Source organism: Diuraphis noxia, unplaced genomic scaffold, assembly GCF_037042655.1.
Source record: "Diuraphis noxia isolate RWA-SAM2 unplaced genomic scaffold, SU_Dnox_SAM2 contig0002, whole genome shotgun sequence".
Lineage (NCBI taxonomy): Eukaryota > Metazoa > Arthropoda > Insecta > Hemiptera > Aphididae > Diuraphis > Diuraphis noxia.
The window spans coordinates 51427845-51448442 of record NW_028301712.1 but is presented as its reverse complement, the minus strand read 5'-3'; the positions used below and the strand labels follow the sequence as shown (position 1 = coordinate 51448442).

General features: G+C 30.7%; 2 protein-coding genes across 3 annotated transcripts in view; one reads left to right on the top strand and one right to left on the bottom strand.

Moving 5' to 3' along the window:
- Window positions 1–20598, top strand: part of LOC107171414 (uncharacterized) — an 88934-nt gene that overhangs the window by 32199 nt on the left and 36137 nt on the right. The window contains exons 1-2 of one of the 2 annotated variants that reach the window (XM_089219289.1): window positions 1796–1990; window positions 17098–17254. In XM_089219289.1, coding sequence (XP_089075415.1) covers window positions 1895–1990; window positions 17098–17254 — 253 coding nt within the window. In that variant the 5' untranslated portion in view covers window positions 1796–1894. Of the gene's footprint in view, window positions 1–1795; window positions 1991–17097; window positions 17255–20598 lie in introns of those variants that run through there. The other variant, XM_089219290.1, reaches the window with a different exon arrangement.
- LOC149058643 (uncharacterized) lies at window positions 3664–7396 on the bottom strand. Its single transcript, XM_089219288.1, has 7 exons — window positions 7213–7396; window positions 7024–7150; window positions 6477–6949; window positions 6232–6400; window positions 5975–6159; window positions 4507–4669; window positions 3664–4178 (listed from the first exon to the last, which is right to left on the bottom strand). Exons 1-7 carry the CDS (start codon window positions 7312–7314, stop codon window positions 3706–3708), a joined length of 1692 nt encoding a protein of 563 aa, XP_089075414.1. The 5' UTR covers window positions 7315–7396; the 3' UTR covers window positions 3664–3705.

The window sequence follows — 20598 nt, the reverse complement described above, 5'->3', positions numbered from 1 at the left end:
GGCAACAAAGTTTTTGTATTATTTTTTATTTGAATTATTACTCATACCAGATTAAACACTGTATATAAGTAATGACTTATGAGATTCAGTTGAAATTACCGTCGGCGGCGTCGGCAGTATTATATATATATATATGTATAATAATATATACATCCATAACTGCAGCGACAGCAGCAGACACCGAATCAAAAGAGAAACATAATATAACGATTGCTGCTGACTGCGTATAGTGCGTATATTATAACTACGGGGGTGAACAGCAGGTGTTAGATATATACGCGAAGAAAATAAAATATGTTGTTAACCATTATATTATAAGGATACATTTTTTTTTTCCCGAGCAAGAGTGTGTTTATTATAATTGAGTTGTTCGGCATGCCGTAGTCAATTTCCACAAGATATATTATCTTGTATTTTACGACGCGCGTATTACTGCTGCGCTAAGGTGGTATAAGAATTAAATAAAATGAAAAAAAATTTTAACCGCACGGATTAAAATATTATTATTACTATAGTGCCTAAATTATACAGACGAATTTGAAATTATTTTTCGTCTGCCCGTACACCTATGTAATTTATATTATTATTATTATTATTACTATGGTGGGTATAACCGCGTCGCGTAAGACACCTACCCATACGAAGGCGGCGCACACCTTTAGAGCGCGATGGCGGCTACCTAGCTATATTATAGTTTTCCACCGACGCCGTTCGCGAAACGATTATGAAAAATCACGCAACTGTGAATATCTACGTCGGATCGTCGGGGGTGCAGGGGAGGGGTGTGTCGTATACAATATTATACTATACGGGGTGGATATTATTATTATCGTGTTCCTTCGCGCGGGACGACAATATCGTAATATCTATATACATATATACGTGTACGTTTCCTGCTGCTCGTATATATTATTATTATTATTATAACCTACCGTATACCGCGTGCGTGTGATAGCTACGAAGACGGTGCACAATGCCGCGCGCGTGAAGAGGATGTGCGCGCGTGGTCTTGGCGTGTACACGTTTAACGACAAGGCGTGTATGTACACCGTGTTCCTTCTGGTAATATATATAATACCTATAATATGTCGTCGTCGTCGACCGTCTGCAGTGGTGATCGTCGAGAGGGGTTCATTGTGTGCCACGCACTATACGTATATCGTAATATATAATATAATATATATGTATAAGTAATAAATGCGAAGACGGTTGTCGCCGACGATCGTCACGACAGGGCGTCCTTTGATGGGTACATGCACATATTATTATATTATATTATGGACATATATATTATATACACGCTGCTGAGCACAATGCGCAGCGGCTGCTGCTGTTGCTGCTTGTACGCGGCACAGCGACGACGACGATTTTTTTTCTTTGGGGGTAGCCCACCCTCCCGGGTCAACCCCGCCGTTAATCGGATTATGCCGCCGCCGCATTGTCCGAACAACCGATGTACCGCGGTTTTATTGACCGAAATCGTTCACCGCAGCTCGGTTTTCTGCCATTATTTTTACGCTTTCGTATAGGTACCTCTATGTGCCGTCAACCAATTTATTCCACGACGATAGAGTTGAAGAGAAAAAATACGACCACGTCCTCCGCAGACGCGTTCCTTTTGTCTTGTTTCACTTCTTAACCACCCCGAAGCGTGGACCGCAAACGGCAATCGCTCCTCTCTCACACAATGAAGATATACACATGTACACCATATTTATATTATATTGTATACTATATATATTATATATATACCTACCTCTACACGACTACACCTCGCATCAGTTGCAATACGTTCTGCAGTAGCCGACCGGCGATCGCCGAGACAAGACGTAACTGTGCCGCCTCCCTTTAGGTTTAGATTTACTGCTCATGTGTACGTACATATACGTTGCCGATGTTGTTGTTTGTCGTGTCGATTTTGAAAAAGTTTTCCGGTTTCAGCGACTATAATATTTTGTTATCGCGCGACACATGGACACTCATATTTATGGTAAGTGAAAATAATAAAAACCATTTTTTTTATATGAGTAGGACATTATACCTACATAATGTATACATATTACACGCGTTCTGACTAAACAGGTCGATTGTATATTATAAATTAAAGTAATAATTATTATACTTTACGATTGTGTTTTATAACTTTTTTTGCCGATGCGCTTTCGGCTATATATATTTTTCTTATTTGTTATACCATATCAGAATACCAGACATATTATAGGTATAAAGTATATAAATGTATACATATAGGTACCTACTCTATATACGTTTTACTTCAAACCGAATTGTTTTATATTTTATTATACCTAGCCTCGATCTAATTATCAAACTGGGTTCGAATAAATCCATTAAACTACCCACATTTGGATAGACTAGCTATTTTTTATTAGTATTAAATTATTGACGGAGTCGTTGGATTTGAATTTGCTCGGAGTCATTAAATTTAGTACATTTTACACTGAAAAAAAAACCTTGGTAACATTGATAAAAATATGGATTGGATCAATAAAATATTTGTCACTATACAGCTTACAAACAAATTTATCCAATCAACAAAATTAAAATGTCAGTTCCTAAAGATCTTCAAAAATGACAAACATTTTATCATTTTGATTTAACTTATATTATTATTTTGATTATATTATATTGTAATGGTGAAATTGTTTTCATAAAATTTCTGATCAATACAATAAAATATTTAATCAATACAATAAATTATTTGATTAACACATCTTAAGAAATTTGTTGTCAAGATTATTAATTTTATCTTTTCAATAAAATGTTTTTGTTACTGATAAAAAAACTGTTCCCATTCAACAAAATATGTTTATTATTTCAATAAATTATTTTAATCATATTAACTGAATTTATTATTGGTTGAAATAAAATATAATATGCAAATTGCAAATACATATAAGGTATTAAATTTTTTTTTTATTTTTTAGAAAATTTCAAATATTATTAAACATAAATGTGAGCAAAATGTAAATATAAATAAAATTATACAGCCAAAACAAAATAGATATATTAAACATATATTAAAATAATTGAATAGTTTAGGCACATAATGTACCTATACAATATAAATTCATATAAATTATACAAGTAAGACAGTGTATTAAATATATTTAAATAACATAGGTACCTAATGAAGTTTAGATAAATAAAGTATACAATACAAATACATATAAATTACATTATAATGTTTTACTGTGTAGTGTTTAAAATGTCCATATACTACACTACTACTATGAATACTTATAAACAAATAAATCAAATAAATAAAAGGTATATTAAATTAAATTATATTATAACGAATAAGTAGGAAATTTATATATAATTTAAACCACACAACAGCCTGGATAACATATATTTTTTAAGCAACATAAATACAACAAGTATAGGCTAATACAAATAACACTATGTGTAAATTACATGAAAAATGTTTATGCATATATTATTATTTTTATATATTATCTATAGGTATATTGAATAAAATTAATGATGTATTTACAAAAAAAGAAAAAGAAACATAGGTTTATAAATGTATACATATTTTAATATTATATAGTTAAAGTAGTTAATTACAAGTAAGTAAATAAATTATTATTCAACTTATAAAATATATATTTAACTATTTATTTTTATTTTTTTGATTAGGTTCTAGTAATAACTAATAAAGCTCAACAATTATATAAAATTTAACTATTCAACATTATTTTCTAAATCAAATATCAATTGATTTAGATTAGGGTGGGATTTATCGAACTTGGTTTTAATATTATACAAATATTTTTGAATAAATAGCCATACAGCACACGATTCTACTGGATATTCTAAATTAAATAAATGTATTATTTTGAAACATACATCTATAGCTCTTAATACAGTGAAAACTTTATACTTTATTGTATCAAAATATACTATTATTTCTTTTGGTTGTAGTGGTGTACCAATAATCAAAATAAAAGGCTGAATCGGCATATTAAGGCTATATTTATTAGATATTAATTCTTCAGCTTGGGAAACAGTACTGCAAAACACCACAAAAGTATTTTGGGAATCTTTTATAGAGAATTTAATAATATTCTTTTTTCCCTTATCATCCCTGGTTACTTTCTTAGTAGTTGGAACAAGTAACGAATGTAATAAATAAAATGTAACTGCTTGTTTAGCATCTGAAAATATATTATATAATTAGTTATCAATATTCAAGAGTCAAGACTACAAGTCTAAAATATTATAATCTTATTAAGAGATATAATATACAGGCTGTCCCACTGAGATCTGACAAATGAAATAACTTTTGTTCTAATTAATATTTTTAAAAAATTTCTTCAGTATTAAAAAATAAAAAATAAAAAGTGTATACTAACAATGTAGCTCAATTGTCTATGAATTATATTTAAAAGACATTTTTTTAAAATATTAATTAGAACAAAAGCTATTTCATTTGTCAGATCTCAGTGGGACACCCTGTATAATATATAAATTGTTGCAAATTACTTTCACATGGATTTTCAATCTCATTTAAACTCTCTAATAATTTACGAGAGCTTATATCTTTGATTTTTGTTGTTAAAATATTGAATATTCTGAATAATTTTAGTTCATAATTGCCCAGTACATTGAAACAATTTGGATGTAGAACATTAAAATCAATATCGATCTGAAAAATAAATTTGCAGGTACCTAATAAATATTTTACATTTTGTTATTTAAATAAGCTATAAGACATGTCTTAAGCTCAAGCCCAAATAGGTCTACCTATAAAATAGTCTAGACAGGTAGGGCCGGTAGGGGTATTAGGTAATCAGCAGGGTCCATTTACGTATTTGTTTTTGGATACACAGGAAACTAAAAGTAAAAGGTTAACGACCGCTGGTCTCAGGTATAATCTATATCCATATCTATAATATCATAGAACATCATGTATTGATAATCGCAGTCAAAATTATTTTATTTACTATCAAGTTTGTGATTACAATGTTATCATACAGTATACACTATACAATCTAAAAATAGAATGTCTAGTCACTAATAAGAAATAAGATGCTTTCATTATCATTTCATTCTTTTTCAATGATAAAAACACAACAGTCACAATTTAGTGAATTAAAAAGTAACTGAAACTGAAGTTAAAACAACTTTCAATTGTAGTACTATAGTAGTATGTTCTATAATATCCGATTTAGTATTTATTTTATTATTTATAACTGTTTACCAGCAAGGCACCAAATATTCAGAATTTTTCAAGATTTTAAATAGTTTGTTGTAGTTTTTCATTTAAATTTACTAAAATGCAGTAGCAGATATTCAAATTCATGTGTGGAATCGAGTAACTAGTTATGCTACAATCTATTACAGCTATAACCATTAACGAACAAAAAATAATAATTTTTTTTCATATGCAAGGGCATTATTTACCATTTAGCATAATATATTGATTCAAATTATATTAGGTAAGTAATAAGTAAACTTTCTACATAAAAAATTTAATAAAATTAAATGTTTGGTAATATTAATTATATACCTTATTATACATTTATAAAGGTCAACCAGCAGATTCATAAAAATTGATGCTACAGTTTATATTTTGTATTAGTATCAACTAAAAGTGTAGGAATTAGTTACTTATAGGTATGTATTAAATTAAACCAATGTTTATAAATTATTTTTGTAACATGATGGTTGCTAGGCAAAATAATGCATAATATAATATCAATGATTTACTATTCGCAGTTTTACTACAGTGTTATGTAAATTGTAATAAATTATGTAAGATAGATAGATGAACACACAATTGATTATAGTAGTATATATATACCCTTTTGGTATTATTTACCTACTTATAATATTAATCAATTTTATTTAAACTTAATATTTGCATGTAATGTGCAGCATATAATTGTTTCAAACAACTTATTGTTGAATGTTGATTTAAATTTAATTAAAAAAATATACTTTTACTCACTAATTTATAACCCATTGGTAATTTATAACTCCTCCATTCTTTTATTATTTCCTGAGTTGATGTGGCCTTTTGAATTTCATTTAGTCTATAATTGACAGTTGAACTCCAATGTCGTTCTAGTTCTGGAAGACTACAATTATCATGTTTAATTTGATTCAAAATTAATTGTACATCTTCTTCAGGTTCTGTTTTAAATTAAATAATGTATTATGTATAATATGTATGATACAATATATGATTTTTAAAAATATATTTACCAAAAGTATTGCTAGTCCAACTACTAAAATTCCTACTTTTAGTTATTTTTTTTATTGATTTTTGTTTTGAAATTAACCCACTTGATTTCAACGTTCTCATTGTATTATAGTACTTGCAATATAACTTCCCTTTGGGTTGTCTTGAACAGTCCTTAATGAAATAATTTTCCTACAAAATGGTATGATAAATTAAATTTTTAGTTATACAAGTATTTTAATAGGTACTATATTTATTCATATCAAACCTTCAATTCAGAGGGAAATAGTTGCTGTATTTGGTCAGCAATTTCTTCTGCCAATGACACAGACATTAATATTTTTTTTGTGATTAACTCTTGAATTATTATTTCGACTAAAAGTGTTCTTATATTGTCATTTATACTGTTATGTTTCTTATAATAATCAATTATTAAAGCACCCTGAGTGGAGTTTAATATATTTGATACTTCAATGTTTGGATTCTTTGAAGGTATTATACACTGAATACTTTGGTTTTTGTCTAATTTTATCATTTCCAACGAAGACGAACAAGAAGAAGATGGGATAACATGGGATGATGTTATATTTTTATTAGGTTCATTTTCTGTAATATTACTTTTTTGCCATGCTTCAACATGGTACCTAAAGTTGATCTGAACACCTAAAGGATATTCCTTAACTAACATGGACATTTCAGATGGATTTATTCTTGACAAACTTGTAAGGTCTACCAGTTCAGCTATAAAAAAAATAAAAATAAAGGATACAAATTAAATATTTCAGAACTATATTTATGAATTATGTTATAATTACTTAAGCATGTTTTGTATAAACAACTCAATCCCCATTGGCTCAACAAGTCACTTAAACTTTCAATATTTTCCAATGGATATTCATAACCGCCAACCGTTGGAATATCCACATAAATTGCAGATTGATCCTATATTTACAAAAAAATTAAATTCTAATTCAGTTTTAAATATTTTATAAGATAATACATACTTTATTAAAATCCTGAGTTTCAGTAAAAGAGCACTCTTCATTACTAATTGAAGCAGACATTGAATCATTCAAATTTTCAAAAATGTTTTTGATACTATTCATTCTTCTTCAAATTACAATTAATTCTAATTAATTTTATTACAATATAATATGTTTTTAATCATAAATCTTAAAAGTTATTGGTTAAATTATAATTATATTATTATACAAAAACAAAAATTAGCTATCAGTTATTGAAATATTATACCTAATAATAAACATAATATTCATAAAGATGTATATTACATAAAATACTCTTTTGTTCTGAACATTTTTTTGCCTATTGAAGTATTAACTACATTTATTGGTGGTCCATTAAAGTCATTTATTTCATTAAAAACTGGATTTAAAATGATATGCTCATTGAAATCTACTTCGTAGGCTTCTAAGTGAGAATGAAAACCATTTAATTGTATTTGTTTGGTCAAAATAATTATTTTAATGTTACTAATCACTATTATTTCTATAATTTTAAATAGACACATTTCATAAATAAACCTGGTTAAGTAGTATCCTTCTTTGTAATTAGTGCCCTTGTATTCAATTTTATTATAACATTCATACTGGTTAGGTGTTATTTTATATTTATCACTTATTAATTTGCCAAATTGACTTTCTTTAATTTTGTGTTTAAAATTCAATACCAAATCATCTTTTTTTGGCTGCATAAGTAGATAGGCAAATTTAATTTGAAATTTTTTTGCAAGTGTTAGTGTTATATTTTTTCTTGATGTTATTGAACGTGCATACATTTTTATCTCCTTATGTTTTCCTTCAAAACGAAAACACCAAAAATGTCGAGGTGGTCCTGATTCACGTATTATATTAGGGTAGTGTATCAAAAAATGATGTTTGGGCTTTAGTCTATCATTAAAAAGTTGGCTGTATAAAAAATTATGGTCTTTAATTAACTGTTCCAAATATATTATTGAGCTTTCTGTAAATTTGTAAGACAATAATAACTCAACTATTTTTAACAAAATAATTACAAAATTCCATACCTCATCATCTTCAGGAATTAAGTCTCCTATCATCAGAGGAAAAAAATGTATAAATGTCATTACTTCTCGTGCAGACATTTTTAAGTGATTGTTTTGTAAATGTAATAATGTAATTTCGGGTGAAATATTACCAACTTCTATTGGACCATAGTGAAATGTGGTTTTTCGATTATTTAATTTTTCCAAAGAAAATAATTTAACAGTTTGCGTATAATAAAAAATTACATGACAGATATCGTAATGGCATATCCCTTCAAATATGTCATGCATGACATCTACACAATAATTAGTTACAACATGAAAACTATAAATTTGATTTAAAACAGACTCTTGATAAATCCCAGTACTTCTAAAGTCATTTGTATTTATATCATTTGAATAATTGTTAATTGTGCGCAGTAATTGTTTATTTTCAATAAATAGCTCTAAAGCTTCAGATTTACTAGCTTTGCAAAAACGACAGTAGTAGTTTGCTGAGAAAGATTTACTAAAATCAAGCATAGTGTTCAATCCTAAATTGTCACCCAATATTAAACCTAGAATAAAATGCACATGAAACTCTCCGCTTGGTGTTGTAACTATTATTCCTTCTTTTTCAAGAACATTTATTTCCTGTATTAAATGTGTTAAGCATGGTTCGTTTCCAAATTTTTTATAATCAGTGGTTTTTATAAGTGCAGCCAGGAAAATATTTGAGAGTTGAGAACTGTTTTCCGCAAGTGGAAAACTATAGTAAATTGCAGATATTGATTGGGACATTGCATGAGACCCTAAAGGATTGTTTATTTCCACATCATCCATGTACAAAAAAAAAGGAAAAACTAATTTTCCAACATACTGGGATGTTTTCTGTCGCCAAAGATTCCCTTGTACAAAATGAGAGATACTTGAATTGTCATTTTTTAGTAAGGTGAGCTTATTAATAAAACTATTCAAATTATCACCATGTTCTAAATATTTTTTAAATTGTTCATTCAAGGGTAACAGAGCTCCTTTAGTCGCCTTTTCATCATAAATTGTTTCTCCCATGAGCTGAACATTACAAATTTCATTGTTAATTGTAAATTGTTGTAAATGAGTAACATATTGATTTTGAACTAGCCATTTTTCTAGACGATATTCGGTACTACAAGGTTGAAAAGGATTTGAAAAAACTGAGCTAAGTTTATTAAGTTTTAACTTTATGACTGAATGTTCAACTTGGGTTTTATTTAATTCTGTAAGCATAAATGCCATCGGTTTAGTTAAATTTTCAATAATGCCATTTTGTATTTTTAAAACATCTTTGACCGTAAAGTTATTATTATTGTGTAGACTCATAATAAATGTTATAGCTGATTTATATAAGGAATTAATAGCAGAATCTATATCAAAACATTCAGATGTTTTTGTTGAGCAATTAGGCTGACTATCTAATGTGGGTGTATCAAGGTATTTTTCTTTGACATTTTTATAATTATTGGCATTAGAATTTTCAACATTATCTATTGGATTATTATGACAAATGTGTTTAGTTGAAATGTGCCTTTTAAAACTATTTAAACATTGGAAAGCCTGATGGCAAGATTCCTCAACACATTCATATGTGCTATTTGTCTTAAGTAAGTGAAATATTTTAAAATGGACCACCAGGTTTTTCAAGTTAGAAAATTTAGATTTACAAATAAAACAAATCATTGTAAGAATAAGTAAAAAAAAAAAGAAAAATCAGCCAGTACTGCAGTATTGGAATTTAACCTGAAAAAATATTTATATATTTTCCACATTTTAAAAATAGTAACTTGCATAATTAGTGATTAGCTACAAGCCTACAAAAGTGTGTGTGGTGGGTATGGATGATATTCTAAATTAATCAAGTATTAGGTAAATATTTATATGTACTCCAGTTTTTAAAAATATTTATAATAAATATAAGTTAAATGTGAATTTATTACTTAATTTAATATTGGTTATTTATAAAATAAATATTTAGAAAAATGTTTTTAAATTATGTATTGTACCTACCTACACATGAGTTAATCTTATATTAAATAAAAAAAAATAGCATAGGTTCAATTATATAGCTACCTAATAATAATGTTATGTTTAAAATAATTAATTTTTTGTTTTATATTTTGAAATTTATATGTATATTTTTCAAAATTCAAGATCAACATTAGCTATATTTATATAAATAAACCTTAAAATGCCTAAAAGTTAACTACATGCTTGTACATACTTATTATGGGCTATGGACTATGGTTAATTCATGTAAATTATAACTAACTAATATAAACTTACCTTATGGCTTGTATAACACTTGCAGTAAGATACAAAGTCTGTATACAATATGAGAAAAATATAAATGCTAATTTTTCTTATGTAATAATAGAATATTATGGTATCTAGCGTTTAAGCTACGTTGAACACCAAAATCGGATTGCGACTAATGCAAGACTGTATAAATAATAAATGTATAATCATCAAGAACGTTCACGTCTTATTATTTGTTTGTTCTGCAGGCGTAAAATCAGTAAAGGCCCAATGAGAGTTGACGAGAAATGTGATTTACCCATCGTTAAATCGCTCACACATTCATGGAAAATTATTTCCCATTATCACCAATCGAGCTTTTTTCCGAATTTAATATTATAACATATTATTATTAAGCTTCAAACTAATTTTAACAGACACATAGGCACGTTGATTCTGCGAAAAATATACGTGCATTAATGCTAAATGCATATCATGTAACGTTTAATTTTGTATTTAATATACTTACGTAATGAAATAATGAATACAAAAACAAACTTACCTCACTTTTATGGTTCATAAACCAAAAATTGACCATTTTTTAAATTGTGTAACATTGTATAATAATATGCTGGATTACAAAATATAAAATATAATATTTAAAAACACTATAAATTATTTAATAACTAATAAACGTAATTAATACATTCAATGTTTAGCCAATGTAGGTATTAATAATACCGTATTATAAGTTATAACAACAATTCTCATAAAAAATAAAGTGGGCATATATCATATATATACCTAGTGGACAGAGATACGAATTTAGGTAAAGTATAATCATATTTTGTAAAGCTGATTTATATGTTTGTTGCACTAAACAAATTAATTTGTCAATTGAAAAATATATTTTATACAATATGATTTTATCATTCAAGTACAATTTACTGTCAGAATGATGAAAAAATTATCAATTTAAAAAAATGTATATTGTAAATAATAAATACATTTTGTTGGTTGGATTTAATAAGATTTATCAAACTTTCAACTTTTTGTCAGGTTGATAAAAAAACAACAACATTATATGACAAATTTTTTATTAATTTATCAATAATTGTATCACCACGATAAAATATTGTCAGCGTAATACATGTTAGATTTGTCAATTATTTACAAAACGCGTTTGTCAATGTTACAAGTATTATTTTTTTCAGTGTATACTGTACTATTACAGTATACGAACTAATAGTGATAAAGGTTTGACGATAAATCTGTCATGTATGATAATTTACCTTCTGAATATTTATCGAAATTTAATTTAAAGATACCTCTATACATAATAGTATCTACATATATTATTTTCACTAATATAATATGAAGGAATCATTTCAGTTATAGTTATATAATAATAATAAAAAAAATTGATAAAAAATACAAATATTTTATTTTTTTTAAACATTTTTTTCCCAACCCACTGTGCACCGGTTACAAGCAATATAAATTATCGAACTTGTTTTTTCTTCTTTTCTTCTGAATCTGTCCAGAGCTCACACACACACACTTAGGTACGTAACGTTGTTTGTTGAAGAACGAGAGAGAATCGGTTAGGACCGCGAAACAAGGTCGCGTGACAGTGCACGTATATATAATAATGTTCACAGAAAAATATTGCCTACACGACTTGTATTTTGTTTTTTCATCTATATACGAGTATATATATAATTTCATTTTTTTTTTCTACCACTGGTATGACCGGTCGAATAAATCACTATATTTGTGCTTTGGTGCCCACTGATTGCGCCTTATGTACGCGCGCGTGTGTATTTACTTCGATTGCGAGCTCTATTACAAGTGATTTATTGAACGAAATAATAGTAACACGAAAGGTATATATCTCACGAAATTTCCTCGACCGCGTACACGCCTCGTAGGTTGTTTTTACTCCTCAGGTATTATATGTACACGTACATATATTATGTATTGTGTATATATTATATATACGATATAGTCGTTGGCTCGCACAATCGCGTTTTATTATCTCTCGTTTAATTTATTATTGTTTGAAAAAAAAAAACCTTCTTTAATTGGCGGATCTCTCATCCCGTGACTCCGGCGGCGTGACGAGTGTATACATTATATGCGTATAACATTTATACACATACATATATATATATATATATATATATATTGTGCTTACTTATTATACACGTTGGATGATGGTTAATTGGTCCGTTATACCTCAGTGTGCGCGCGTCTGTGCAGTCCGTGTGTGAACGGTGTTCGGTGACTTAAATACGTCACCAAATTATCGTATTCGTAATATTATTACAGAGGTACGTGCATATATCAACAATATTATACCTGTATTACATTATAAACACACGATGTCTGTCGGTAAATGTTACTATGCCATGTAATATCATGGCATCATGCGATGACAGAGACGTCTATATAATATTATTATACCGCAGTACGATGAGGATTGAGGGGAACCACTGGACCGACGTAGTTAATGATGACATTACCGCGCGCCGAATCGTGACTGCAGCATACGAGAAGAATATATCGTATCTCGGACGTATACTGTATATATATATATATATATATATATATATATACGTAATAATATAATATAATATTGTAGAGGTGGTTGGGGCCGAACCGATACTCTGTGTTATTCTTCTTCTTCTTCTCCTCTTGTGCAGCTGCAACAATTCGTGGTGGAATGGCCCCGCCGCCGGTCTATTGAGATTGCTATATACCTACGTGTTCCTTTCAACGTTGTAACACCAATTTTCTCGTTTAATATAACCGCGCAAGAGCATGATCTCCCCCCCCCCTCCCCCCACTGGTGTACAGCGTGCGCGGGCGTGTATATGTGTATATTTGTACACACACACTCCTCCCGAACGATGACCGTTGCTGGTTGGGGGGGGGGGTGAAGGTGGCTTAAGATAGTATGTATATATATATTATGTTTTTATTTATTTTTTTACGCGTGTAAGTATATATATTATACCTCCAAACAAAAGGCTGCCTCCGGTCGTCTGCCTGCTCCACTGACTTGGGGAAGGGGGATTGAAGAACGATGAAGACATTAAAAAACCATCAGACCGCGAAGCGCGCACCGAAAATCCGTTTTTATCGGGTTGATTACACAAACACAATATAAATTGTGAGGAACTGCGGCTGCGGCGGCGGCATAATTACTTGTTTGGTGCGCTGTGTTTATACCCCACGGTACGCGCTCCGCCGCGCACAATATAATGTATAATAAAATAATGTATAAATATTACATACACTGCTAGTTACATAGTATATAATATATATATTATACACTGTGAATACCGAATCGTACAATAATGTGTATACGAGAGAGATGCACGTCGATACTCGCCGAGAAGTGTTTACGGAAGCGTAACCCCGAACAGTGTATAATATAATATATAATATTATATATTTGTCGGGGTCTTTACGAGAGCCGCCGCCGCAGAAAACGCTACCGGCATTTATAGGAATATTGGTACCGGCTTACACATTATATTATATTATATTATGTGCATACAATACATATACCTACCTATATATAATACATACTCGAAACAAGCATTTTCATCGCGTGACACGGACCGCAACGTCGCGTTTCCCGCGCGCTTGTGAGCACACACACACGCGCGCGCTAAATATTATATAAGGTATATTTATATGCATCTATATGTATACTTTACGAGCTCTGCTATCCTATATTACATCGACGACTGTAGCAACTAGCAGCTGGCCCTTTCCCCTGGCTGCGGTCGCGGCGTTCTCTTTTTTACCGTCTCCTCATCGTGTCTTACCCTCAATTAAAGGCATTATCCGTGCACGACGTTTATATGTAACGAACTGGTCTCGAAAATGTATTTTATACCTATATGTATCACAACGCGCGGCCATTATTATCTACATAGGTACTCGCGGCGATCATAATATTATTATTATTACCGTCATAGTAGTTGTTGATGTTGTGGCAGTGTACATCCTCCATCTTTACCGGATAATTTCTTCCCACCGTCGATATAATAATAATACCATATAATCCTTATACATTATTATAGCGATCCGATACGTATTTCGATATTGTACATTTTTCTCTCCCCCCCCCCCCCCCATCCCACCTCGGAATATCAATATATCATCATAACGCCGGCGTATACCATCATACTGCAGTTTTATACAAGTGTAATTTATGTTATAATACACAATATAGGTCCTATTATTATATTATGTCTATTCGACAAAGAGGATTAAAAAATAAAAACGAAATCGTTGCGAGACATTTTTCCTCATGGATTATAATTAAGTAATTTTAAAAAGTTTCTTAGAAAAACAAAAATTTAACCAATATTATTTGTAAAATTAGTATACGAACACTATAATTTGATTGAACCTGCAACTGAAACATACTGTCTGACACCGAATAAGAGAACTCTAGCTGTCTACTATGCGCTGTTCTTATTTTTTCGATGACTAAATAAAAAATTGTACATACTCATAATAAAGCAAAAACAAACCTTTTTATGACTGCTAAACTAGTATATAGGTACTGGCAATGATTTGTGTTATTGTTTTGTACAAATTGAAAGTTTCATGACACAACAATATATATAAAAAAGCGTCGCTCTTTTAGTCATTTTACCTTCGTTCGGAAAAACATGCGTATAAATCTTAATGTAATATAAATTATTTATCGGTATATTATCGCATATATTAATCCCGCAAACGGTCACGTGCGTTTAAATTGATAATTCGTACTTGTAAGTGTAATATGTAAGCTATTTTACTCATCTAACCTGATAATTCCCGCGAACACGTGCGAATGGCCGCGGCCGTTGTGGCCCGGGGAACCTCGTCGTTCGTAATATTAATGTTATAATACAATAATGTTTTATCGAATCATTTGTTTGTGTCCGTACGATTACCGCCATTTTGTTTTTTCGTCCGTTTCTATTAATTAATTAATGTACACGCGCACACCCGAAATCCATCCGCAACGTATTTAAATGAGGTAGGATGTTAACCCGACGTTCATTGTGTTGTGTAATAGGTATATACTCGGCGGAATCGCTGTTAGTAATGCGATATTAAAGACGCAAAAATAATACAGAGCGTGGTATATATACACTGTTTATAATTATATGTGTTTAAAACTTAATGCGTTTTAATGTACATACACTATATACTTATATATATATATATATATATATATATATACCTGCTATGTGTATATAATAGTAATAAATTAACAAAACCGTCAAAATTGATTAAAAATGTCTCGGTGTTTGCTCTAATGTTTTTAATGAGATCCGTCTTAAGACGCGTAGCTCTAGCTACATAATAATGTATATAGTGAGATTGTACCACCGTCGTAATAATATGCTTTTATAATAAGTTTGTATACGTATATATTGTCTCGCACTGTTTGTCGTAAGGAACGCATATTATTTTTATTTTAATAATGTTTTAATTTTAACACTCTCTGCCCCTAAATCGTAATACTTGCATATTATTATGTGATACGATTTGAAGGAACTCAGCATTGTCTATCGTGTGTAAATACTCGTATGTTATCTGCCGGTAGTCTTTACTCTTTATTGTGTATGCCCGAGTTTGGTTCATTGTCTAAAGTTGTGAAGTTCGTTTATTATTACGAATTTTATCAACGTATTATATTAATTGGTTGAGTATAATTATGTTTGATTGAAATAGTTGTAAGTTGTATTATATAGTTATAGATTTTTCGCATAATCTAAGCAAATAATGTCACTGGAAATGCACGTTAATTTCGACCTCGAACCGCAACAAAATCGACGGTAGAAACCTAAAGCCTATATAGTTTGAAGGACATCATCATAATATTGTATCAGTGCAAACACGTCCAATTTTCCGTCAGATCGTCTAACGGAAAAATCGACTTTTCAGTATTTATAGTTATTATTAAATTGCAATGTCCTACAGCGGTGTGTATTACAAAATGAATTACAAAAATATGTATTATATATTTTCATATTATATAGTTATTATTATACATACATTCGTGCGGCGTTCACTGAGCATCAGTGGAGGTGGAAAAGGTGCAGTGTTTCACACTCGCGATAGTATTATACATAGCATGTTGTACCTATGGTGAAATGACGATGATTTAAATGCCACCGCTTACATTATACATTTATACTATTATTTAATAAGAAACGCGTCGCTCGTTTTCTAAATAGTCATTTCGACAATTTTATTTATACGTGCCCTCCGGGGTCTCGCCGAGTTCTGCTGTGTGTATGTACCTAATACCTATATATATATATATATATATAAATTATATATATATTACTTACAAAAATGTATAATATATCTTGTATATCAGTTTATGCACGTTCGCGGGATCCGCCGACTTAGCATAAGTGCGTAGGCTAAAGAGAAGAAAAAAAAAATAAAACGAAACGATAAACACGAAACCGCAACGTGTTAAACCCAAACAATGGGACTACGGTGCTGCAGTGCGCGCGCTTAAATTTTTCGTTGTTATAAAATCATGATAAATTGACCTTTTGTTTTTTGGTATTTTGTGCGTGTGTAGGAAGAAGACGATTATCAGTGGTGGACCGAGGAGGACCTGTGGAAGTTTCCCCCGCCGCCTCCCCGTCCACCGTTCCTGGAGCCCCCTTATTCGGACGGCCTGACCACTTGCGACCTGTGCACATGGGCCCTACAACCTCTAGACGGCACTGACAACGGTGAGTGTTTTAAACGGCTATTGTGCCGCTCATTGTATTATTTTAACGTTTTTTTGTTTTGTTTTAACCGGGCTGTCGTGTATATAAATATATAATATATACTTATAAATTGTATATCGTAGATATCCCCCACCCCCATCACTATATGACCACCGACTGAGACTCTTGTCTCCCCTCCCTCCACCCAAACACTTCGTTCACGGGCGATGATTCGAGTGTACACTGTACAGTCGTCCGGTAATGATTTTCGTTTTCACGCGTCTGATTGCGATCGAAATAATATAGTAAGATTTCGCCTTGCGTTCCGCACATTATTATATGCCCCGCGTTCGTGTCGTTTCTACAGCTCGGGCGAGCACCTCCTCTTTAACGACGACGTCCAAATCACGAATGTTTTATTTATTTATCTACTTTTATTTCTCTCCGCCTCCGTCTATCCATCTCTCTCGGCACCGCCGTTCGCATCTGAAATAGTTTTCAGCCGGGCCTAGCCGTACAGAAATATACGTTTAAGGGATATACGCCCAACAGGAAATTGCTCGTTGGCCGCGATCCAATTTCGATAAATTAAACGATGACAATTGGCTCGTATCACCAAAGTTTTCATTATGTTTGCCCTCTCGACGTCATCTTAAGTAGAGGACCGCTCTATTTGGATATTTTTAGATGATAATAATAACATTTCCGCACCAAAGTCAACGGCAGTTAAAATGGCTAATTAGACGTGTAATATAAATTTTCTTTGGAATTCGGATTCATCGCTCTCAATAAAGTTCTATGGTATTATAGATACCTTTATTTATATACATATTATGTTGTACATAAATATTTTTAAGATTATGAACACATTTTATTGTGTTTTCTTTATATCCGTGTTCTATTACTTTAAAATTCCCATAATAATAAACCAATATTGAATGTTAACAACTTATACATTGAATGAAATTTTGGTGTATATATTTCGTGTATACCTACTTATTAGAACTTGACACATTTTCGTGGGATTTCAAATTTTTAATAAGCATAAGAATTCTTTCATCACGTCCCATTAGCAAATCAGTGGTTGGTATATTAATAATTTTAATTTATTATAATATATAAGAATATTTAAAATAATATCAATATATATATAACATATTGGATGGCTTCTTTAATTCAAATAATTTAAGTTATGTAAAAATTTCTCATTTCGCCTATACTTATACCTATACTCTTGTTTTAAAAAAAGTAGTAACTATAATAGGTAATACAGATTGCGTATTTTCTGTTAAATTTAAAATATAAAAAAATTGGTAATTGAGCTTATAAAAACGTGGCATGGCTTTAATAAGTACCTACTTATTATACCTGTATCTGCTTAATATGATTATATCTATAGATGAAGACGTTTAATGAGACTTAACCACGCCGGACATAACAAAGAATAATTTAAATTTAGACAACGAAGGATCATTGCTTGAGTGCAATAGTAACTATCAATATATACCTACCTTTTCATACACTATAATAATATACTGTCGAAACAATGCACAGAAAACGATTTAGCGAGCTCTTTGCGTGCCTCCGTGTACACACGCATATATATATATATATATATATTATGATATATACATACGCGATTAACTGCAGCAGTGGTGGATGTCTAAACGTAATACTCACACGCATACATAGAGAGTTATATACTAAACTAATGGCTTCATTCAACGGTGCTTTTGTTCGTATACGTGATCTCGTTCGCGGCTTGAGCGATTTTGCATTCCATCGACACGTGCCATTAAAACGGCAACAAATCACCGGCCTAATGACTTTCTAGTCGACGTCGAAGTTTAGTGCGTATATATAAAACAGACAGTATACAGCTGAAAGCAAGTGTGTATATAGGTGCCGTATGCGGACAATATACTGCCGCCTCGGAGAGAGTCCTGACTGTAGAACACTGATTGCAACCGACACGATATTATTATACGAACGTCCGACCGACCGACAACGGGAGGTATTCTGCTGAAAGCTATTCCCATACACTGATGCACGCCATAATATAATACAATAATAATAATAACACCACCAAATATGTCAAAAAATTGTGGTGTAATGAACAGTTTATAATAATAAATTATACAGACTTAAATACAAATATTCGTGAGACGTATCTATAAGTATATACTTACAATTATTCACTATCGACATAGTCCGATAACCAATAGATTTAATGATATATTGTACAATTATAATCATTATAATAAGTTTCTACGAAAATTTTTCATTTTAAGCCCAGTACGGTGGATTCAGTGGAGTAGATGTCAAATATAGGAGAGGAAGGTAGTCGCTTTGAGTGGTTAATTATTGGGGATAGAAAAATAAGTTACCTATTCTATTAATGTATTTATGATAGATATCTACATAAAATTTGCTTCATGGTGGCAAATTTGTAAACACGGTAATGAGTAAGTTCTGTATGTTTTTTTTGGGTAGTCCAGCGATTGGAATCTCGTTAAAATTCAATAGTATATATTATCGAACATGCATGTTATATATTATACATACACGTCGGGGTATTATATCGTTTGCAGTGCACCACAGACTATTTTACGAGTATTTTTCGTATGTCTCGGCCCACACGACGACAACCGCAAACGAAATAATTAAATTTCCGTGTTGAAAAAATAAACATACACTGGTCAAACCCACTCGCGTACAAATTTCCGAAACGAAAACATTTCGGATGTCGACGACGATCGAAACGTCTATCTCTATACGTATATTATATTCGACTACCTGCAGAAGTTGCATCCGAGTAATTTGTATTCAACTACCATAAACTTGTTCTTATATTATTATTTCATATTATTATACTTCGACGGACGCATTAGAAACACGTAGGGAGAACAGATTACAACGATATAATAGATTTAACTATATACACGATAATACTTAGTCCCTACGGAGTATATACCTAATATAATAATAAAGGAATCAGTGTGGCACACGTTTAAAAACTTTGGGAGCAATGAAATTCTGTATAATATTAGGTACTACGGTAAAAATTTACAGCGCGCGAATGTAATATAATATAATATATATATATATAAATATACATAAACACGCGCTAGACCTCTGTCCATTAATATCGATTATGTGGAAACACAAGAAACATCTCGTGTAAGTAATTCTTATGGATTCAAATTTAATGTTTATTTTATTTGAAATAACGACTAGATTTTCGATTTTATATCTCAATTTCGTCGGATATTTAAATAAATTATCATTTTCATTTGCATTAAATAAAATGTTATGCGACTTTTGATATAGCTGCCAACAGCAGTTATTACTATTATTAATGTAAG